The sequence below is a fragment of the Phycodurus eques genome, chromosome 8 (genome assembly GCF_024500275.1).
Source record: "Phycodurus eques isolate BA_2022a chromosome 8, UOR_Pequ_1.1, whole genome shotgun sequence".
NCBI lineage: Eukaryota > Metazoa > Chordata > Actinopteri > Syngnathiformes > Syngnathidae > Phycodurus > Phycodurus eques.
Genome location: NC_084532.1, coordinates 12,420,501 through 12,445,282, shown reverse-complemented (window position 1 = coordinate 12,445,282; position 24,782 = coordinate 12,420,501). Strand labels below are relative to the sequence as shown.

Sequence of the window (24,782 nt, the reverse complement as noted above, 5' to 3'; positions counted from 1 at the left end):
ACATACAAAAAAGGAACAAAGAAGAAGGATAAAAACATTACAAGTGGGATGAAGAAAAGATGACCTGACATGAAGGAACACCTCAGCAGTGTGCATAAACAAATAGTGCCACACAGTGCATACAACTATATGGGGTCCTCCGCTTACAGCGGCGACAATCTGATTTTGTACGAGAGTTGAAACGCAACGTAGTCTATCACTAACCTACACCAATGCAGTGGTAAAGTTATAATTACAACACATGTTTGTATAAAAACACCCTCAGGCCGCAGAGGTAAAACAATAATGTGGAAAAAAAGATGTATGGTGGTAACTGAGCGTGCCTTTTTGTGCAGCGTGACAATGTATTCTTCCGCCACTGTCCAAAATGGACTGTCTTAACACTGCACATCTATTGTATGTACAAACAATGCACTGATATCTTTTCAGATACTCTGCACAGGACTCGATTCACTGACATCTGTTAAACCTGTAATTTTTTTCTAAAACTGAAATGTTTTAATTATTTTTTTAATTTATGCCTAGTGCAGTGCTATTTCTGTTATGACTAACTAAATATTGTGTACTTATGTCATTTTACTCATGAGTAATCTTATTTTATGTATGAGATTATTGTGCAAATATTAATATCTGTTAAAGGCCTTTGGTCAATAAATCAAAGTAATGACTTAAGCAGAGTACACGCATACTGAAAATCGGGCAAGATTTGAGCACTTTCCCCTTCCTCACATTCAAATTCAGAAAAGGCCCAATTCTCAGAGGACTCAAAAGATTAACCTGAGCGAGTATCCTGCGGTTTTGGGTAAATTATGAGGGATTTTTTTTTATATCCAATCTGTTAAGTAAACAGTGAGGAAAGACAATTGTAAATGTTAAACGAGTTCAACACAGTGAATCCTTATGCGTGTGGTGAACACACAGTGTTCGATAGATCCACCTTCTCTGTGATCGTGACGTGAAATGGAACAATAACCACCCAGGAGGCAACCTGAAGCTTGCGATGTTTACGGACACAACCGGAGGAGCAAGTGGTTGTGTTTAGTGTTTGTACAACGTTTCTCCCAAGTCATTCACCACAGTAAAAATGACATGAAGAGTTTGCAACCATAATGTATTTCTCAGTTCTTCTATTTCTTCTTCGTGTACTACTTTCTGATTCTTTGTATTTTCCAGCAGTCTGGATGCCCACGCTGCCTCTTAACGACAGGCATCTGGTTTGGTGGAAGAGACTCGCGATTATCGGGGGAAATAATAGTTATGCGTGTGGTGATGGTCATCTCAAGTCCACCACACGCAATAAGAGCAGTAAGCACAGACATGGTTTTCCACGTCATGTGTTCAGTTTCATGCTTTCAAAATATGTTTAGATGCTAAAAATCAGTACGTGTACCCCGCTTAACACATTTCTCCAGAATAGCCAGATAAAATTTGTGCGCATAATAATTTTACATCCATACTCAAGGCTAAAAGCTCATATGTGACTGCTGCAGAACAGTCATCCATATTTACATGCTAAACAAAAAGCTTTGGTGAGCAAGAAGAGTCAAGTAGCAGGAAGCACATATGTGAGGCTGAGGGGTTGTGAACCTACCTTTTTGTACTGGCTGTCATCTTGTGAGGCTGCCGAAGAAGCGTCTGTGGCTTTTAATGGCGCATCACCTGATGTTTCTAACAGAGAAACAACAGCATTAGATGGAAAACGTTTGTGCATATTGCTTACAATCCTCAGGTGACGATGCCCATTGCTAAATGTCAGATGTTTGGAAAATCTTGATTGTGCATTGATGTATGCACTCACTTTCTCACTAATTTTCCATACCACTTAGCCTCACTCGGGTCGCAGGCCTGCTGGAGCCTGTCCCAGCTGACTCTGGGCGAGAGGCAGGGTACACCCAGAACTGGTCGATAGCCAATCGCAGGGCACATATAAACAAACAACCATTCGCACTCACATTCACACCTACGGGCAATTTAGAATCTTCAATTAACCTACCATGCATGTTTTGGAGATGTGGGAGGAAACCGGAGTACCCAGAGAAAACCCACACAGGCACCGGGAGAACATGCAAACGCCACACAGGTGAGGCCGGATTTGAATCCGGGTCCGCAGAACTGTGAGGCAGATGCCGCCCCTGATGTATGCAATAGCCGTGCCGCCCGATGTATGCAATAGCATGCAATATATTTCCTATCATAAATGTTTACAGTGTATATGTATTGTGTGAATCTGCATCTGATAAGACCTAGTATTCAATACAATACAAAGATTGTGCACACTGTCTGAGAGGTCCTTGTTTAACAATACTGTATTAGTGTGGTTGTAGTTTACAAAGGTGTAGAACAGCATTGAATGATAACAAGAGCTGTTCACTTCGAGAGGGGCTAAGGATTAGTAAAACCTCCCGGTATGATGCAATGTCGTTGTTAAACTACAAATGCAACAGAAATCTAATTATTTTTGTTACTAGAGTCAGAAAAAATATATTTTCACAATATTTAAAGCACATGTATAAACAACTCTTGGAGGTGGTAACAGAGACTTATTCTATGGCTATGTTTGGAAATGAATGGCTGATGCAATGTTAATAATAAATGAATGCGGTTAATGCCATGCATATTGACAAGTCACATGCTCTGGCCAAGAGAGAAGTATACCAGATTCCTTTTGTGTTTTTAATGACTCACAGCAAAGGTGTTGTCCACTGACATTTCGGTCTTTCTATACAGTGTTCCCTCGTTTATCGCGGGGGTTATGTTCCAAAAATAACCCGTAAATATGCGAAGTCGGAAACTTTATTTTTTACATTATACTATATGTTTTAAGGCTGTAAACCTCACCATTAACATTTTCTCACATTTCTCTCGTTTAAACACGCTCAAAGTTCAAACCTTTGTAAGAAAAATACTGGTTAGAGCGTCAGCCTCACAGTCCTGAGGACCGGGGTTCAATCGCCCGCCCCGCCTGTGTGGAGTTTGCATGTTCTCCCCGTGCCTGCGTGGGTTTTCTCCGGGCACTCCGGTTTTCTCCCACATCACAAAAACATGCATGAATTGGAGACTCTAAATTGCCCGCAAGTGTGAATGTGAGTGCGAATGGTCATTTGTTTGTATGTGCCCTGCGATTGGCTGGCAACCAGTTCAGGGTGTAGCCCGCCTCCTGCCCGATCATAGCTGGGATAGGCTCCAGCAGGCCCGCGACCCTAGTGAGGAGAAGCGGCTCAGAAAATGGATGGATGTCGTTGTACTTATTATTATTGTTAATATTACTGTATAACGAAACAAAGGTCAAAACCTGTTTTAAGGCCCAAATATTTGTTTAAGGAATAAAAATGTAAACATTTTCTGACAAATAATGATGACAATTTTTAGAAATAACCAATTTTAATTAACAACGTATGTGGTTGGAAACATGAGAAATTATAACATTTTGACTCGCGCGTATTTCACGCTTCCTCTGACCGTCCCTCTTCATCCTGACGCCGCTCCCCTGTAACGTCCTTTTCTACAGTTTTTTTCTGAGAGAAGAACATAGTTACAGGTAGTTGCCGCTCTTTTTTCTTCTGGGCGAGAAGATTCTTATAAACAGACATGCCACCTTCGATTATATTTGAGAACTGTAACAAACGAAACATCAAAAGGTCCCAAGGCCTGGGCTCCGCATCCTCCTCCTCCTCACTGTCAAGAAAGCTTTCATAAAGCTTTCGTGCGGATAACCAGCAAAATGTTCTTTGTTCTGCATTCACTAATTCACAACGATAAAGCTGATTCCATCCTTACGACGGTATTGTTGCACCCAGTTAAAACCCTTTTTGCCTTCTGGGTGCGACTGCAGGTGCCCTTGTCGGTGCAGCACGTTTCGTCGATATTGTTGGTTATGTCGGGGAGAAAACTTGCAAACAGCAGGCACTGCTAACAATCGAACACAAATGTAAATTTAGCAAGCCGAACGCATTCTGTGCTATACAGGAGATGGATTCAAATGGGTCTACAGTACCTTAGCCAGTCAGGACGCATAATACAATGCGGGTTTGTACGCTGTAAAAAACAGCATGCAAAATTGCACTGTAAAAAAAATCCGCAGTATAGCGAGGCCGTCAAAGGTGAACCGTGATATAGCGAGGGACCACAGAATCTCAAAAAAAATTATGACATCACCTCAGAAAAGTGTATTTTCAAAACATCTGAGAATCAACTAAAAGCAGAGTGAAATTGTGCCATATAAAAAAAGAACGTATGCACCAGGGGATAGCGAGGGTGGAAGTCAAAGGAGGCATAAACACACTAGTTAACAAAGGTTAAACAAAAGATGAGGAAAAAAATAAGGGGGGAAACGTAATGGGTTTGCATTGAAGAGAATTGAACTGGATAAATCGAAGCCTTCCATGTTCTATGGGAATTCTATTAGAATGTGCGTCAAACAGCTGGTTCCAAGCAAATTCAAAGGAATGCTTGTGACCTTAACTTTTAAATTCAAGTTATATTATGACTCATGAGAAAACGGAAATTACACTAAATTCAGAACCTGCATTGACTGCTGATAACAGCAAAACGCAAGCCAACAGCTAAACATGGCAAGGACTCCCCAAGTGGACGGATTACCAAACCACACCAAGATGCTGGTATTGAATTTAAAAAACGCTGAAATAAAAGAGGGAGATGGGCAGCACTAATGAGTTTGGAGTACACACCTAGCAACAGAAGCAGACCAGAAGCTCCTTTGACTTCACTACCCAAACTCACACCTGCGAATAATGTGGGGGAGGAGAGGGGCAGGGGAGGAGGAGAAAGGAGGAAAAACAACAAACAAAATAATCATGAAACACAGAAGCAGAGGGATGATGGCCAAGGCAGGGCCACGTTGGAATGATGTGCAAAACAAAACAAAACAAAACATGCTTTAGCAATTGTTAAGTTGTGTAATGCATGTTTAAATCCCATTAGCACATAAATGCAAAGCCTAATGTCATATTTAAGGAAGTACTTTGACCTGTTTAGCCAAATGCGGAGGTAGGTTACGCATATACCTGATTGTTTTGTTACTTGTTCCAAGAGGTGGAATGTTTAAAGTGCCCCGCAACAGGCAAAACAAATTCTTGTAAATTCGACACACCACAGAAAAAAGTGATGTTAACAATGAATGGATAAAAAAAGAAAATCAATCCCCCCCGCCCCCCAATAGGGATGCGAGTGGCTAACAAGTCCCTCCGTCGATCCAAGTGGTTGACGGACCATCACTATGCACTATGACTGCTGTCAGGCTGGCGTGGGGCTGCGTTTCCTGTGCGATTCGCTGCTGCCTCGCAACAACGCGCGTGCAGCTGGACGGCAGAAACGTTAGCCCAAATGACACCAAACACATTTCACTTCAGGGAAAATTATTATTATTTTTTTTTTAGTTGTCATAATCTGATAGCTAACTGCATGCTATACTGGTAAAACTGGGTCCATTATAAATGAGGATATGCCCAACCCTCTTGACGTCCCGATGATAGTCTTTAGCCCCTCCCACAAAATCAGAAAAATTTTGAAGCTGAAAAAGAGTCTTAAGATACTGTATATCTCATCAAGTACTCTATTGTTCTCAGTGTTTGCACATGTTTTCATAACTTACCTTAAAACACATTTGAATGTATTTAGAAACAAAACAAGGAGTTACACATTTTGGGGCACTTTGTTTCTTTAGATTATATTAGAGGCTGCCATGCATATCGACAACTCGTGCACTGGCCACGAGACACTAATTAAACAGTCATACCAGATTGCTTTTGTGTTCACGACTCGCAGCAAAGGTGTGGTCCACTGACATTTAGGTCTACCACTGGAAATGATGACAACTTCATTTCAGAAAGGTGTACGTTTTGTGTGTAACCCTAACCCGATCAGTGTTGTGATTTGACAATAAGGCTTCTACTGTACACTGATTGTTAGGGCTCATTGAACTAAAGATAAGTTAAAGCAAAGAAGCACAAATCAGGCTACAACCTCTGTTTTAGCTAAGAGGACTTCATATTTCATTTTAATGAATACAAGCCCAGTCACAGTGCCCTTCATATTGTAACTTCTAAAACGACATAAGTAGTCATACACAATCTGCACTGTGGTGCTGGTTGACTTCTAAGTTGTTCTCGCCCCTAAGAAACAATGGTGAATCCATTTGAAGTGCAAAGTCTCACAGGATTTGTTGAAGTCTCGTGTGACATCATGCATTATGGCTAATCAACCAAGTTTGGTTGGACCTTTAAGGAAAAGGCATGTTTGAGGCTCCGCTTACTCACCAGAGGACAGGAGGCTTTTAATGAAAGCAAAGTTCTCTCCTATTTTTTCAAAGTCAGGCAGTAGTTTGGCTACTTCCTCCATCTCTGGTAGAGCTTTGGCCAATTTATCTGAGGACAAAAACATTGAATTAAGAAAGTAATTCAATCAAATAAACATATTTTTCTGTCACACTGTAAGAGCAAGTTTGTTTTTGTATTTTATTTTCCGGCACAACAATGAAATCACTTACCAAGATCGATTTGTTCGCTGAGTTCCCACACAAAGTCAGGAATGACCCAGTTGTATTCGCTAAAATCAGGCAGCATATCCTTCCACTCGTCATAGGTCTGCATATAAATTGACACAGGTGAGCAACCTTCATGCAAACAAAACAAAATAGGACTATTAGTTTTTATGAAGAGTCTTTTGGGGGTATTATTCGGTAAGGCAGCACTTTTTAATGGGGATGCCCCGAACAAAAATGTTTACTTCCCATCCGATACCGATATGGCAGCCTTGAGTTTTGGCCGATACCGATATCGGTCTGATCATATATACTTTACTTATTTTGTAGTATGGAATGTTAGAAAAGGCTTGATCAAGTGATATTACTCAAACAGAGAACAATAATCACCAACAGTAAATATGAGAAAAACTGACCCATTTATTAGTAACCAATAGGTCACATAAAGTAACTTTAAAAATAAGAATGTACTACAATTTAATAAAATAAAAATTATATTTGAAAATCCTGAAAGATAACTTCAATAAAACCAACAACAACACAAATATATATTTAAATTGCAACACAACTATTGCTTAACTTAAACATAAGCATATTCTCTAATAACTTAAATACAAAAATTTCACTTTTAATGTGCAAAATAACAATTCAACCTCAATTCAGTTATTTTTTACTGTCAGTGTATGGTGGGAACAGCGTTCGATTTCTCCACGTGCGGCAATGTAGCTGGGGTTTAGTTTTATTTGGTGATCCTACTGTGCACGTCTTGACCTCTTGAGTAGGGTTGGGCATCATTTGAATTTGAGCGATTCCGGTTCCTTATTTAGATTCCAGATCCAAAAGATTCTCGATTCTTTTAGGGTGCTGGCTCAAAAACATTTGCATGGTTTAAATAAAGTTTGCATGGTTTAAATAAAGGGTGTCCAAATTATGAACATCGTTCATAAGTTCCCAGTTGTTAGAAACTGTTTAAAATAGTGAAAAAACAAAATGTTTCCTTTAAGTCATAACCATGCACTAGATGAGTGGTACAGATAACTGATGGTTACCATTCAGACACAGACACAACACATACCTTCTTAGCAGTGTATCCTCCTCCAACCGCGCTGCCGAGCAGAATGTATCGCAGCTTCAGCAGCCTCGCAGCGAGTCGGGCCACCCAGAAATGGCGCCTCTGCTGGTAGCTGCGGCCCCCTGACCCTGGATGCGGCTTTGGTGGCCGCATGGGCAACCGTGACATGGAAGTGAAATAGCGGGTCGCTGTGTGATGATGTGGGCGCTGAGAGTTGGTGTTTCCATAATAACGGTGGTGGATGGCACGGTACAGAGGGTGCAGCTTCTGAAGTGGTACGCGAAATCTTACCCCCGTCCTGGTGGGTACCAGATTCCTGCATGCCATGCTAACATAACAGAACAATATTACATAATTCAAAGCCAGCATTTTTAAACATGCATAGTACAAGAGAAAGGTTTGGACTCGGGTTGCACGGTATACCATTACAGTACTAGAAAAAGTATTACGATATCTCCCCATAAGAAATTAACCCTTATTAGAATTTACACCAATCTGATCGGCAATGGACGATAATTAGCATTTTATCCCGATCAGATCAACGACGTCATAGATTGGCTCCGCAAAAGACATTTACATTGCTTTGTTCCTTGTCACGGAAAGGAAAACGGCTACCGGAAATGGCCCAAAAAATGCAGAGGAAACTACACCCTGTGGTGTCCTAGCCAATACCAGTCGTAGTGACTGGAGGTGAACTGCAGTACATTTTCAAAACTGTGCGCGTGGGTTGCGCTCGAGTATAAAGACAAACTACGCCTATCCCAGCTATCTTCGGGCGAGAGGCGGGGTACACCCCTAACTGGTCGCCAGCCATTCGCGGGGCACATAAACAAACAACCATTCGCGCACATCTATTAAATAAATAATTTTTTTTTTTTTAATCTGTAGGCAATACTATAACTGGAATTAACTGGATTAAAATTAATTATCTTGACGTTAAATCTGGCAGAACTATTAACCTGCTCACTATTGCACAGCAATGCACTTGACAAGGTATACTTCACACAAATGACTCAATACACTACTGAGAACATATTCTACTTTTCTACTGAGGCAATTATGACCTGTTCAAACAGTAAGTCACAGGAAAAAAATAATAATAATGGGTGCGGCTTTTTACATGTTAATATTTTGGGACCCCAAAAATAATTTCTTAACTAAGCTACAAACCTCAGCAGTTGCGATTATTTTTTTTTTCCTGCTGGGATTTTATTTTACCAAGAGGGAAAAAATATAGTAATTTTCTGTCACATTCCCTATGGCCTATTATTATTTAGAATTAATAATACAAAGAATTTAAAGCTTGGTGTTTTGTCACCAATGATACCACTACTTTTACTAATGTTTCAAGTTTTTGCGATGGGATCGTTTCTGAATCGGTATCAAGATTCTTTATGCGGGTATTGCATCAAAGTTATAATATTGGTATTGTTACAACACTTGGACACCATTCCTCGTGCTGTTGAATGAGAACGCGTTCCCAAACGTTTGACCGGTACCGAATGCCTACAAAACAGATCCAAGTATAAATGTCATGATCGTAGACAGATTCGAGGAAAGTATAAACTGACGTACTGAATTTCTCCTCTGGGGATTAATAAAGGATATGGTAGTCTGACGACGCTAACGTCAGAAACCACCCTGACAGGGCCAGGTCACGTTAAGTGGCAAGATAATATTTACTATATATTGCTTTGAAAGTATTGCCGTATATTTGAGCAACTACATGTTTACTGACATATCTACTTATAAGCAATTAACGTGGCTTTTCTAAGAAAATTCAGCTGGGCTAGTGCTCCGTGCATTTTACCTTACCGTAGACGTCTAGCTAATGTCCCGACGAGTATTGCCCATTTCTTTATTAAATATAAACTTACCATACAACGCTACCGCCAACGCGCAACATGGTGCTGTTGTTGGCAAAAAGATGTCACAGATGCGTTTAAAAGTCACACATTGAGCATACCCCAATGCATCTTTCCACAAGATACACACTCGCCTCTCCCGTTAGCTGAAGGACACAGGCTAGAATGACAGCCCACTTCCGGTATCCCGGTCCTACCAACAAATCAGCACTGACGGAACACATCACCGCATAACTCCCCAAATATCCATCCATCCATTGTCTGTACCGCTTTATCCTCACAAGGGCCGCGGGCGTGCTGGAGGTAATTCGGGTATGATAAACCACAGTTATGTTTTAAAGGGGGGGGGGGGGGGGGGGGGGGTCAATTCCCTTTTCACACAGGACCATGTAAGTTTTGATTTTTTTTCTCCCTTCATAAAAAGCATTTAAAAACTGCATTTTGTATTGTGTTGACTAATATTAAATTTGTTTGGAGATGGGAAACTAAGTGTGAAACGTGCAAAATAAATCAGTAAGAGGGCAGACAATTTCACATCCAGCCATCCATCTTCTGAGCCGCTTCTCCTCACTAGGGTCGCGGGCGTGCTGGAGCCTATCCCAGCTATCATCGGGCAGGAGGCGGGGTACACCCTGAACTGGTTGCCAGCCAATCGCAGGGCACATACAAACAAACAACATTCGCACTCACATTCACACTTATGGGCAATTTATAGTCCCCAATTAATGCATGTTTTTGGGATGTGGGAGGAAACTGGAGTGCCCGGAGAAAACCCACGCAGGCACGGGGAGAACATGCAAACGCCACACAGATGGGACCGGGGATTGAACCCCGCTCCTCAGAACTGTGAGGCTGACGCTCTAACCAGTCGGCCACCGTGCCGCCACAATTTCACACCACTCGATATATTTATGATAATTAACAAAAACTGACAGTGCCTATCCATACTGGATCGGTCGTGGCCTAGATTAACAACATCCGCCCCCGGCACAGTCAACCTGCAGGACGCCGGTGGAAATTCAGCTACTGTGGGTCGAAGACGAAGGAGAGGTGGAAAGCGGGTTCTTCGGCAGAAAGAGATGAGGAAAGCATATAGCCTACAATTGAATGTGGGGACTTTGAATGTTGGGACGATGAGAGAAAAATCTCGGGAGTTGGTTGACATGATGATGATGAGAAAGGTTGATATATTGTGTGTCCGGGAGACCAGGTGGAAAGGCAGTAAGGCTAAAGGTTTAGGAGCAGGGTTTAAATTATTTTACCATGGTGTAGATGGGAAGAGAAAAGGAGTAGGGGTTATTTTAAAGTAAGAGTTAGCTAAGAATGTCTTGGAGGTGAAAAGAATATCAGATCGAGTGATGAGGCTGCAACTTGAAATTGAGGGTGTTATGTATAATGTGATGAGGGGGCTATGCCCCACAGGTAGGATGTGACCTAGAGGTGAAAGTTAAATTCTGGAAGGAACTAGACAAAGTAATTCTGAGCATCCCAGACAGAGTTGTGATTGGTGCAGATTGTAATGGACATGTTGGTGAAGGAAACAGGGGTGGGGAAGTAGTGATGGGTAAGTAGGGCATCCAGGAAAGGAACTTGGAGGGACAGATGGTGGTAGACTTTGCAAAAAGGACGGAAATGGCTGTAGTGAATACTTTTTTCCAAAAGAGGCAGAAACATAGGGTGACCTACAAGAGCAGCGGTGGAAGCACGCAGGTGCAGACAATGTAATGTGAAGAAGATACCGACTGTAAGGTAGTGGTAGGGGAGAGTGTGGCTAGACAGTATAGGATGGTGGTGTGTAATGACTCTGGTGGTGGGGAGGAAGATCAAGAAGACAAAGGCAGAGAAGAGAACCATGTGGTGGAAGCTGAGAAAGGAAGAGTGTTGTGCGGCTTTTTGAGAAGAGCTGAGACAGGCTGTCGGTGGACAGGAGGAGCTTCCAGAAGACTGGACCACTGCAGCCATTGTGATCAGAGAGGCAGGCAGGAGAGTACTTGGTGTATCTTCTGGCAGTAAATGAGAGAAGGAGACTTGGTGGTGGAATCTCAAAGTACAGGAAATCATACAGAGAAAAGAGGTGAGCTATGAGGAAGTGGGACACTGAGATGACCGGGGAGAGGAGAAAGGAATACATTGAGATGAGACGTATGGCAAAGGTATGGCATATAATGACATTTATGCCAGGTTGGACACTAAAGAAGGAGAAAAGGATCTATACAGATTGGCCAAACAGAGGGATAGCGATGGGAAGGATGTGCAGCAGGTTAGGGTGATTAAGGATAGAGATGGGAATGTGTTGACTGGTGCCAGTAGTGTGCTGGACACATGGAAAGAATACTTTGCGGAGTTGATGAATGAGAGGGAAGGAAGAGTGGAAGAAGCAAGTGTTGTGGGCCAAGAAGTGGCAATGATTAGTAAGGGGGAAGTTAGAAAGGCATTCAAGAGAATGAAAAATGGAAAGGCAGTTGGTCCTTATGACATTCCTGTGGAGGTATGGAAGCATCTAGGAGAGATGGCTGTGGAGTTTTTGACCAGCTTGTTCAACAGAATTCTAGCGGGTGAGAAGATGTCTGCGGAATGGAGGACAAGTGTGCTGGTGCCAATTTTTAAGAACAAGGGTGATGTGCAGAACTGTGGGAACTATAGAGGAATAAAGTTGATGAGCCACACAATGAAGATATGGGAAAGAGTAGTGGAGGCTAGACTCAGGACAGAAGTGCGAGCAACGGTATGGTTTCATGCCTAGAAAGAGCACCACAGATGCATTATTTGCCTTGAGGATGTTGATGGAAAAGTACAGAGAAGGTCAGAAGGAGCTACATTGTGTCTTTGTGGATCTAGAGAAAGCCTACGGCAGAGTACCCAGAGAGGAACTGTGGTACTGCATGCGGAAGTCTGGGGGGCAGAAGTATGTTAGAATAATACAGGACATGTACGAGGGCAGCAGAAAAGTGGTGAGGTCTGCTGTAGGTGTGACAGAGGTATTTAAGGTAGAGGTGGGACTGCATCAGGGATCAGCCCTGAGCCCTTTCCTGTTTGCAGTGGTGATGGATAGGCTGACAGATGAGGTTAGACTGGAATCCCCGTGGACCATGATGTTTGCAGATGACATTGTGATCTGCAGTGAAAGCAGGGAGCAGGTAGAGGAACAGTTAGAAAGATGGAGGCATGCACTGGAAAGCAGAGGAATGAAGATTAGCCGAAGTATGACAGAATATATGTGCATGAATGAAGGAGGTGGTGGGGGAAGACTGAGGCTACAGGGAGAAGCAATAGCAAGGGTGGAGGACTTTAAATACTTGGGGTCAACCGTCCAGAGCAATGGTGAGTGTGGTCAGGAAGTGAAGAAACGGGTCCAAGCAGGTTGGAACGGGTGGCGGAAGGTGTCAGGTGTGTTATGTGACAGAAGAGTCTCTGCTAGGATGAAGGGCAAAGTTTACAAGACAGTGGTGAGGCCAGCCATGATGTATGGATTAGAGACAGTGGCACTGAAGAGACAACGGGAAGCAGAGCTGGAGGTGGCGGAAATGAAGATGTTGAGGTTCGCTCTAGGAGTGACCAGGTTGGACAAAATTAGAAATTTGCACATCAGAGGGACAGCCAAGATTAGATGTTTTGGAGACAAAGTTAGGTAGCGCAGACTTTGATGGTTTGGACACATCCAGAGGCGAGTGAGTGAGTATATTGGTAGAAGCATGATGAGGATGGAGCTGCCAGGCAAGAGAATAAGAGGAAGACCAAAGAGAAGGTTGATGGATTTAGGGAGGGAAGACATGAGGTTGTAGTTATATGCTAAAACCAAAATTCAAGAGCAATAAATGTTACTTTTTATGAGCAACGTGGGGGTGAGGGGTATTAGGAAAATGTGGCTAACTGCAATACATACTGTTTCAATCAACCTTGTGTAGTAATTTATACAAATAATGATACACCCTTGTACTGGACCTCAAGATTGTGCAGGTGTACCATGTGTGTCAAGATAACAGGCATTAACTCTTATCTAAGGTGTACATGAATTGCCTCACAGTACTGAGGACCAGGGTTCAATTCCAGCCTCACCTGTGTGGAGTTTGCATGTTCTCCCCCGTCTGTGTGGGTTTTCTCTCGGTACTCCGGTTTTCTCTCACATTCCAAAAACATGCATGGTAGGTTGATTGAAGACTAAATTGCCCGTAGTTGTGAAAGTGAGTGTAAGTGTTTGTTTATATGTGCCCTGCGATTGGCTGGCGACCAGTTCAGGGTGTACCCTGCCTCTCGCCCAGAGTCAGCTGGGATATGCTCCAGCACGCCCACCACCCTAGTGAGGATAAGCGGTACGGAAGATGAATGAATGAATAAAGTAGTGGGGCAGCAGTCGTATAAATATAAGAAAAGTTCTCCTGTTGTGTATCATAGGCTGTAAAATTCTACTTTATGCTTACTATATGTTCTCCAATAAGAATATTTGTTTCGTATCCTTTATTACTGAATGACAATACAAAGTACGTGTAGACATAAAACATTATTTGAAAACATTTATTGAAACAAAATATAAATCTAAAATACAATTGTTGTGGGGAACATAAATATACAATAAATTAAGTAGAAACATTTCAACACCATGCACATCTCTGTTGACAAAAAAATTAAATGTGAGCTGATTGCTGATGTGCAGAAACTATCAAACAAATTCAATTATCTTTACTGACAGCAGGTGAGTAATAATAAAGATGCCTTTTTGCATTTCAATCTCAACTTGATCATGTTCTCTGTTCATTATACATATAGCCCTGAGGAAACATCCATCTGAGCCTTTATACACTCAGTGGCTGACTCAAATGCCAACGAAACATGAGAATAGGAAACTGATCCTACCTGTCAAAATTTTATTGTACCTGCATGAAAGCAACATTTCAACATAAATCCATGGACTTGATATAGCTATTACAATAAAAGGCAAGTTTGTAGCTAAGAAGAAATGTTAATATTTACACACAGAAAGTTTAGAATGACATTCAGTATAAGAATTAATATGTTCATTCTGGTGCACAGTCAATGAAAAAATTGTTACAAAGCGGTGGCAATGAGTCAATTCATGAAGGTTCGAGTTTATCAGTTTCCCACTTTCCTACACTTCTACAGCAGAAATTTGCTTTGTGTACCTCACAGACCCAAGACATACTGTAAATATTTATCCAAGCAACAGCAGCAAACTAACCGAAAGAAAATGCCCATGATTAATTCCCAAGATAATGCAAATGAATCCAACTTGATATGAAAGTGAACATACAAATAAATACGTATAAATTAATCAGACTTGATTTTTTTTTTTTTTTTTTTTTAAAAGAAGTACCACAACACCAGCCCTTAAGTCAAAATATTTCAATATCTTCAGATTTTTATCCACACAGAAAATGTACATCTAAAAAAAAAACCCTACATATTCAGATTTTTATATTATATTAAACTTTTGTTCAAGTGGAGTTACTGCACTGTGTGTATACAGCTAATTCCATGTCTCAAATTAAAACAAAATTGTCTGTTGGGGGAGGGGGGGTTTGAACAGTATTGCATCGGTAGCATGTATGCTGTCTTCATAACAATACATTTGTGCTTCAGGTGGTCTGTCCATTAAGCAAATATTAAAAACGCTTGGGCACATCAGGTGCACAAAGCAACATGGCCTGTTTTTTTAATCATTCTGAAAGCAGGCAAAAATAATCCCAAACATTGTGACAACACACACAGTAATCTGCTCACTATTAAAACGGAATAGGTCACAGGTTTAATACACTTGATCTTCAAAAAAGTATCTCATAGCGATACATTAAAAATATCTTTAAAGAGCGGCAATTTTAATGCCACCACAAGGCTTTGTGATGCTGATTTTATTGGACAAAATTATTGAGTAAATAAAATACATGTGATTCATGGTAGAAACAAAATAACTAAAATGATGTTACGTTATACATTGACTTTTTGGGACAGACCATGAAAATTTATTGGGTCAGTCACAAAATGAGTAGCAATACAGACTTTTGTGAACGTCAGAATGAACCTTGCAAACATTGCAGCAGGTTTGCATCTTTGTTCTGGAAGAACGTTTGAGCCCGAAAAGTATATACTATCTTAGTACTAGGCAAATATTTAGCGGCCTGAAATGGTTGCTGTGCAAATTGTTCTCTTGCTACCATTTTGCATACAGAACCGTCTGATTCTACCACATTAAAAAAAAGTGCATTGACCATATCAGACAGCACTTAATTTAAAGCATCTGTGTGGATTTAAACTGTTTCAGTGTTGCTTCCAACAAGGCAAAGCAGCAAGCTGATGAGATGCCGAATGCATTAACCATTGCACCTTCTATTCTTCTTCCATGGGAAGAGATTTATAGCTAAGATGAGGAGACATGTTTTATTTTGTGTTTAAAAAAAATAATAATAAAAGAAATACAGAAAAGTAGCAGTGGCTCTCGGAGTTCGTATTTTTGATGCTTCAGAGTGACATTCTCATGCATGTGGTTAACTGGATGATTCACATACCAAAGCACATTTCCACAGTTTTTACCTTGTCTGTGGTAATAGCTCGACGGCAATGCAACATCCTGCAAATATGCACTCTGTGTCTTTGCCTGACCCGTCTCTAAATGACCAAATTATTTTTCCACTGAGATGACAACTATGTTGCTCTCTAAATTAGAGATGACAACTATGTTGCTCTCTAAGTTAATTGGTGTGCCAAGAGCAAAGGACTGATATACAGTAGTACTCTTTCTAAAATTGGAAACTCGATGTCAAATGCTGATAGCCTCAGGTTTCTCCAAATGATACCAGAAAAGAAATAGAAAAGTAAGTATCGTGACTGTGGACACACGGTATGTTTAACAAGAACAAGTCAAAAATATCTGTTCTATGTTTTTCTGAACGGGGTTCTGTCATAAAATATTCCAAATAGATTAGAGTATTTGTAGATACAAAGTTGACAGCAGAAGTTCAGGTGTTCCAGTCTCTTCTTACCCAGTGCATTTGATTGAGTTGCCTACTTGGATACATATAATGTTAAAAGGTGAGTCATGCAGTTTTCAAACTGGTGCCAAGATTTGAATGTAGTCTCCATTTAGCGCCGCGCCCCCCGTATCTCTAACCAAAGCCACGCCTTTCAATAACGTGAACATGTCCGTTTGTAAATAACTCATTACGACTGTTACATTGCTACCATTAGTGTTTCAAAACAACGTTACTGGTTTGCTGAATTTTTGGGAATGTACAATCAATTAAAATTCCGCGTCGGTCCTAAAGTGCGAAGCGAGAACATGATTCTACCGCTCCTGATGCCTTCAAGGTTCCGTATTGTGTCTATTTAGACCTCCATAGAGTGACTTTCTCAGATGAACTTAGTATAAAAGTCAATTTCATTTAAAAAAAACATCTTGGATTAATCATGAGTTTCCAGAAAAGAAACCCTGACAGCTACTTCTTTTTGACCCAGTATTGTATCCGCTTTGTCAATATATATTGCAATATCTTAGCAATGATTTATTACATGACATTTTGAGATTTTGGCACTGATTTGGAACAATAATCATATAAGTTTACACACATGATTTGCTTTTGTGGGCCACAAAAGCAAATCATGGTGGTGAGTTTGACAGTTGTGCCTTAAAGAGAGGCCACTGGCCGCTCTTCCTCTAGCAGCGTGTGTTCAAAGCCCTTTTTTATTGTTAACATTGTTTTGTCTAGGGCGGGAGGTGGCCAATAACATCTTTATAACTTTTGTTGCTAATCGGAAGTAATCCACCTACGAAAACAAGACCGCGCGATCCAGCGACACGACCCTGCCAGGCTCCGACGTTTGCACGGCAATGATTGACAACACCACTCAGTCACACCTTCCCTCTCTTACAGTCTCTGATTGGCTATTCTTGTCGAGCAGTGACAAGTTTTAAATAATAAAAACAATAAAATTAGAGGCATACGATTAGGTTAGAGAATGACAATTTTGTTCAAAAGATAAATTTAATAATATTCTATTGTCAGGACATATAATTTTAAAGTACCGTATTTTCACGACCACTTAAAAGTCTTAAATTTTCTCCAAAATGGACGGGGTGCCTTATAGTGCGGTGCGCCTTGTGTGTGCACAAAAATCTGTAAATGTTGTTGTGTGACTTTAACGAGCGCTCCGCTTGACTGACTGGGAGCATTTCCTGCCGACACGCTGCTTATATAGAGGAAGGCGGACGTGACTGAGGACAGCATGCGGACGTAAAGGGGGAAGGGTACGCGTGACAGAGGAGGCTAAAGACACGCACCCAGTAGGTATATAGTTCCAGTATGTGCATCGGTTTGGCTAAGGACCCCCGAAAATGGCACCTAACGAAGAGACATGCTTTCGAAGCAGTTTAAACTGCAAACTATTAGTTACACGAAGGAACATGGGAATCGAGCATCCGCAGCCGCGAGAGAATTCAAGATCAACGAATCCACGGTTTGCAAGTGGAGGAAGCAGGAAAACGCGCTTCGCCAAGTTAAGAAGACAAAGCTGACTTTCCGCGGGACAAAAACGAAAAACAAAACGCTGAAACAAGGCAAGGTGCCCGAGTTGGAAAACCAACTCGAGCAATGGATTAATGATCAAAGAACAGCCGGGAGAAGCGCCTCTACAGTCACCATTCGACTGAGTGCAATAACTCGGAGCTTGCCATCATTCCGGGACGCTTGACAAACCGCTGGACATCCGTGTAAACAGGGCGTTCAAAGTGAAGTTGCGAGCGGCGTGGGAGTGATGGATGACAGATGGCGAATACAGCTTTACTAAGGCTAGGAGGCAGCGCCGGGCGAGTTACGCCACTATTTTTGAATGGATTGTGGATGCTTGGGCTAACGTGTCTGCTTGTACTGTTGTTCGAGCTTTCGTAAAAGCCGGCGTCATTTCTGAGGAGCCGCACGGGAACGAGACTGACTCAGACAATGACGAGAGGGAACCTGGCGTGTTTGATGGAGAACTTGCCCAGCTGTTCATTTCGGATACAGAACATGAGGACTTTGATGGATTTGTGGATGAGGATTGATCAAAAAATAACTTGAGTACATTGTTAAATACTTCAATAAAGTACAACTGAACTCAAGTTTTGCTGCCGCTGCCTTTTTAAAAACATTGTTCTAGCGTGCATGCATGCTAGCGTATGTTTTACCATGCCTGCGCCCAATAATACAGTGTGCCTTATGTATGTGTTAAATACAGAAATAGACCCCGTAACTTAGACTGCGCCTTTTAATACGCTGCGCCTTATGGTCGTGAAAATACGGTAATTGGTTTTTTTTAATCTGCAAACTTCACCTTTAAAATTAATTAAATCAGCACTGTGGGACCGGGAAAACTACTGCCGTTTATGACTTCATGCCTGGCTAATTGTTGAGCTTTTTAAATTTAGCATCAACTGCACATGGTTGTGAATGACCACTACAAGCAGGACTTGCAGCACGATATGTTCAGCCAGGCATCCAACCCACTTGATAAATAAAATGCCCCAAAAAGTAAGATAAAGTAAAAACCTAATACTCAATACATTTGTTTCTAAAGTTAGTTTCAGACAGAGTAGGAAGTGGTTTAGAAAGACAAAATGGCAATCCTGTAGCCTACCACTAATTGCTTTTTGTCATGAAAAATCTATCCAAGACTCCAGTATGGCATTGAGCACTTTCGTAGTCTGACTCGTTATACAGCAGTTGCCAGTAATCATGAAAAATACAAATACAGTGGGTACGGGAAGTATTCAGACCCTCTTAAATTTTTCACTTTGTTATATTGCAGCCATTTGCTAAAATCATTTAAGTTAATTTTTTTCCACATTAATGTACACACAGCTCATAGGGAAATCATAACCCCAGTCCTTAGAACTGTGAGGCAGATGTGCTAACCAGTCGGCCGCCGGAAAGTATTCAGAACCCCTTAAATTTTTCACTCTTTATTATATGGCAGCCATTTGCTAAAATAATTTTTCTTTTTTCTTCTCCCCACAATGTACACAGAGCACCCCATATTGACAGAAAAAAAAGGATTGTTGAAATCTCTGCAGATTTATTAAAGAAGAAAAACTGAAATATCACACAGCCCTAAGTATTCAGACCCTTTGCTCAGTATTTAGTAGAAGCACCCTTTTGAGCTAATACAGCCACATGAGTTTTTTTTTAGCCAACTCCGTGAGGGCTTTTATCTATGTACTGAGGAGACGCTTCTGTCGGGCCACTCTGCCATAAAGCCCCGACTGCATCTCTGGAGCTCAGCCACAGTGATCTTTGTTCTTTTCCTCTCTCATCAAGGCTCTTCTCACCTAATTGCTCAGTTTGGCCGGACGGCCAGCTCTCGGAAGGATTCTGGTCGTCCCAAACCTCTTCCATTTCAGGATTATGGAGGCCATTGTGCTCTTAGGAACCTTAAGTGAAGCAGAAACCTTTTTTGTAACCTTGGCCAGATCTGTGCCTTGCCACAATTCTGTCTCTGAGCTCTTCAGCCAGTTCCTTTGACCTCATGATTCTCATTTGCTCTGACATGCACTGTGAGCTGTAAGGTCTTATATAGACAAATGTGTGGCTTGCCTAATCAAGTCTAATCAATATAATCAAACATAGCTGGACTCCAGTAAAGGTGTAGAACCATCTCAAGGATGATCAGAAGAAATGGACAGCACTTGAGTTAAATATCTGAGTGTCACAGCAAAGGGTCTGAATACTTATGGCTGTGTGATATTTCAACAATTCCGTTTTTTTCTGTCAATATCGGGTGCTGTGTGTACATTAATGAGGAAAAAAATTAAGTGATTTTAGCAAATGACTGCAACATAAAGAGTGAAAAATTTAAGGGGTCTGAATACTTTCCATGTCCACTGTATATTGTTTGACTTGCGTCTATGAGGTTTCCAATACATGTAAAGTCATGGAATAAAAATATTACCAGGAGATCAACTTTGTTCAGTTTCTTCTTCGGTTTTAATGCCTGGTAGAACCAAAGGTACTGTCAGTACCAATCAGTGCCAATATTTTTTAGCATGACTATAAAAAGACATTATGCTTTTTTTCTTGACTGCCTGACATGAAATCAGACTAAACTTTTCCTGTTTGCGGCCAATTACAATTATCAATATTATTTCTATTTGCTCAATGCCAGAATGGTGAGAACAATTTTGGGACAAATATAAACAAGACAATACAATCAAAACTCCTGCGGTGCCAACTTTGTTTAGACAAATATAATAACAAAAATAGCTCATAAAGAGTTTGATTTCTAGCTGATATCTAGCCATTTCCTATAGCTTTCTTGATTACCAAAATCATTGGGAATACAATTAATGCCAAATAGGACATACAATATTATGAAATCAGCTGCATTGTTGTTGTGTTTATTGTATTCAGGTAATTTGGTGCAGTGAAAAGAAAATCTTCCATTTTTGCATAGTTACCCCACTTTTAATTTTTAAGATCAAACAAATGTGAAAATCAGACAAACATAAACCAAATGCTGTTTTTAAATGGTGATTTCATTTATTAAGGAATAAAAACCTATTCAAAGTTCCTGGCACTGTGTAAAAAAATAATGGCCCCCGAAACCTAACTGGCCCATCCTCAGCAGCAACAAGAGAAATCAAGCATTTTCTCTAATTGGTAATGAGTCTATCACATCTCTGTGGGGATATTTTGGCCCACTCTTCCTTGCAGAATTGTTCAAATTCAGCAAAAATGGAGGGTTTTCAAGCAAGAACAGCCTTTTTAAGGTCATGCCACTCCATTTCAATCAGATTCAAGTCTGGACTTTGACTAGGCCCCTTCAAAACCTTCATTTTGTTTTTTTAAAGCCAATCAGAAGTTGACTTGTTGGTGTGTTTTGGATCGTTGTCCTGCTGCAGAACCCAAGTGCGCTTCAGCTTGAGGTCACAAGCTGATGGCTGAGCATTCTCCTTCAGGATTTTCTGTGCGAGCAGAATTCATGGTTCCATCAATCACAGCAAGTTGTCCAGGTCCTGAAGGAGAAATCAGCCCCAGACCATCACACTACCACGGCCATGTTTGACTGCTGGTATGATGTTCTTTTTTTTAAATGATGTGCTACATAACGAGACACACACCTTCCAAAAAGCTCAACTTTCATCTCGTCAGTGCATATAATATTCTCCCACAAGTCTTGGGAATCATTCAGATGTTTTTTATTTTGTTTGTTTTTTTGCAAAAGTAAGATGAACCTTTATGTTCTTTTTGGTCAGCAATGTTTTTTGCTTTGGAACTCTGCCATGGATTCCATTTTCACCCACTCTTCCTTATTGTGTTATCATAAACACTGACCTCAACTAAGGCAATGGAGGCCTGCAAGTCATGACAAGTTTTTCTGAATTCCTTTGTGGCCTTCGGCTGAGTCTTTACTGTGTTCTTAGGGTATAATCTTTGTAGGCGGGCCGTTCCTGGGAAGGTTCTTCACTGTTCCATGTTTTCGCCATGTGAGTTTAATGGTTCTCCCTATGGTATGGAATCCTATAGCTTTAGAAATGGCTTTTGTAACTCTTTCCAGACTGATAGATGTCAATTACTTTATTTCTCGACTGTTCTGAAATTTCTTTGCATCATCTCATTTTGTTGCAGATTTTTTTAGACCCTTTGTCCGACTTGATTTTGTCGGGACAGATTCTGTTTGTGATTTCTTGATTGAATAGGTCTGGAAGTAATCAGGCTTGAGTGTGAACAGTGAAAATTAAACAAAAAATTGTGTTTAGCCACAATTAATTCATGATTTAATAAGGGGGGTAATTACTTTTGCACACACAGTTAACTTTTTTTCCCCCTAAATAAATTAAATCAATTAAAAACAGCATTTTAAGTTCACTTGGGTTATATTTGTCTGATATTAAAACATTTTTGATGACCTTAAACAAAGTGCCAAAAACAAACAATGCAAAAATTTGAGAAGTGTGCCAATACTTTCTCACGGCACTGTATACCTTTAGTGGTACAAGGCATTGAAATGAACAAGAAATTTAAAACAAAATATCTAATAATTTTTACCATGACTGTATATTAATGTCAACATACTAATTGGACATTGCTCGTAAGCTCTCCACTAACCTCCACTTCCAATATCATGGAAATATTTTAAATTAATTTCACTGACTGAAGATCTGGGCCCACAAATGGCTGAACCAGACACTTTTCATTCAAATGCAAATTTTTTGAACGACATTATTATACAACCATCACGACCAGCGGAGCTCAAGTGAGCACTTCAATAAGTTAAATATTATAAACATAATCATCACTTTGATAGTCCCTATCTGTAAAGTGTTAGGTTAATGGAAGAGGCTTTGGGATGCTAGGAAATGGTCATGATTTGATAAGAGGAGCCATTTTCAGGGCAGGCCTTGGCTTCAGTAGTAGTGGTTGGTTTTGGGGGCCAGTCTGGGTCCACGCGGAGCTCCTGGGCCAGATGCATGTAGCGAGCCTTGCGGGTCACCTTGTTTGGGCAGTACATACACTTGTCTGCCAACAGCTCAGTGCCTTTCTGAAATGTCCACAATCCCACACATAAATAAAAATATCCATTTCAGAAAATATAATAAAATGGGAGGATTTAATTAACTGGAGAAGAAGGCATGCCCATTTGCATGCAACATGAAATGCTCTAAAGAATGCGCTACTCTTTTTCTAAATATTGCCCAAAGCGATGAAAATGTACCACTTAAAATATACCTCTTAATATCCCGGTGCATCTAATAAAAAAGAATATCTGCAGAACTTAATATGCTTCCGCAGTTCAATTAAAAAAGTCAAACCCATTATATAGATTCACTGCAAAACGTAAAATTATATATATATATATATATATATATATATATATATATAGTAATTCTGATGATTATAGCTTGCAGTTAACAGACCCCCATATCTAAAGAAATTAGAATATTACATAAAATCGTTTGTAATGTTTAATATACAATTTAGGTAGGGATTGACTTGAAAAGCAAAATATATAAAAAAAAAATATATATATATATATATATATATATATATATATCTCAGGAGTTTCACTTTTTGCATTGAACTACTGAAATAAATAAACCTCTCTACGATATTCCAATTCATTGAGATGCACCGGTATATATTTATAACTGGTGCACAATGCATTGTGGGCCGATGATGTTTGAGGGTCACACAGCTGTATCTTATTCACATGAAATACCCTGGAAACAATGCACCGTGTTTGAGTAGTCAAACAAGTGGAAGCGAAGCAGAAAAGAACAAAGATGCTTTTGCTTTTAAAATCTTTTTTCAACGGCATTGACCTACAGTAAAAAGTCAAAATAAGTGCTACACAGAGCCAGCATGTTTTTTAACTACCAAAACAAAAGCAGCGTCCTAATTTATGGGACGCAGCGCATGCGGTCTACTAAAGGCACCTCAGAAAGTCACGTTAATCCTTGTTAAATGGGCAACATCAAGAAAGGTGAGAGCTTTATGGGCTAAGCTCATGTGACTACAAGAAATAGTCATTACAATGGTTAATTCTTCCATCTTCTTTCATTGTTTGAAGACCTTCAAAAGTCACCAACTTGAACTGCATTGCACATCAGTAAGGTAGCAGCCTTGATTTCTGTAAATTGTATCTTTAGTCGATAATAGAAGCAATATGATTGCAGATTGGCTATTAATTCCCTTTCTGACCTTGTAGTAATACATTTGTAACACTTTAGGCAGTAAGTCATACTATTTCAACATATTTGCATGCACTTCAAGAAAAAAAATTAGCATGACATTAGTTTATAGGAGGTTGCTGTAAAAGCTTATGTCCAACACAACCCTTAGAACCTCAAAAAAAGCATATGGTGTAACATAAAACAAAGGATTTTCACATCTCAGGCAAAGGGGTCAAATATATACACATTAGTGAAGACCGATGATTAGGCTTCTTCAAACACACATTTTATTGACATAGAGAGAGGAGCAACTGACTGAGGGAATTATAAAAGCACTCCTAATAAAGAGTGAAGAGGCAAATGCAGCAAGTAGAGCTTTGAGGCTAGCAAGTTGCAACGAGAGGAGTAGCAGACTGGAGAGCAGGTGATGTATGCAATTGTAAGTCTCTGGGGAAAAATCTTTTGTAGGTTGAACAAGTTATTACTGTTGATCATGATGTGCCAAAATAAAAGGGTGAGGGAACACCACACAAAAGGAAAATGAAAGGGCTAGAAAAAGAGATGTCAGTTTTTCCCAACCTGTGGTGGTGAGGCAGCAGGAGCGATGCCCTGTTTGTCTCTGCTGAACACAACCTTCCATAAGACGATGTCAATGAAGAAGGTCTGTGGCGCAGTCAGCAGGGGAAAGAATTACAG

General features: G+C 40.5%; 2 protein-coding genes across 9 annotated transcripts in view; both read right to left on the bottom strand.

Moving 5' to 3' along the window:
• The window catches only part of opa1 (OPA1 mitochondrial dynamin like GTPase), a 36,884-nt gene extending 27,284 nt beyond the window's left edge, over positions 1–9,600 (bottom strand). For 3 of the 6 annotated variants that reach the window (XM_061683135.1, XM_061683136.1, XM_061683138.1), the window contains exons 1-6: positions 9,449–9,600; positions 7,575–7,899; positions 6,506–6,602; positions 6,276–6,383; positions 4,689–4,742; positions 1,592–1,668 (exon numbers count right to left, since the gene is read on the bottom strand). In XM_061683135.1, coding sequence (XP_061539119.1) covers positions 1,592–1,668; positions 4,689–4,742; positions 6,276–6,383; positions 6,506–6,602; positions 7,575–7,899; positions 9,449–9,477 — 690 coding nt within the window. In that variant the 5' untranslated portion in view covers positions 9,478–9,600. Of the gene's footprint in view, positions 1–1,591; positions 1,669–4,688; positions 4,743–6,275; positions 6,384–6,505; positions 6,632–7,574; positions 7,900–9,448 lie in introns of those variants that run through there. The other 3 variants (XM_061683137.1, XM_061683139.1, XM_061683140.1) reach the window with 2 other exon arrangements.
• A 4,388-nt stretch (positions 9,601–13,988) lies between these two features.
• atp13a3 (ATPase 13A3) overlaps positions 13,989–24,782 on the bottom strand; it is a 68,772-nt gene continuing 57,978 nt past the window's right edge. For 2 of the 3 annotated variants that reach the window (XM_061682984.1, XM_061682985.1), the window contains exons 33-34: positions 24,666–24,749; positions 13,989–22,954 (exon numbers count right to left, since the gene is read on the bottom strand). In XM_061682984.1, the coding sequence (XP_061538968.1) occupies positions 22,766–22,954; positions 24,666–24,749 (273 nt within the window). In that variant the 3' untranslated portion in view covers positions 13,989–22,765. The remainder of the gene's footprint in view (positions 22,955–24,665; positions 24,750–24,782) is intronic. The other variant, XM_061682986.1, reaches the window with a different exon arrangement.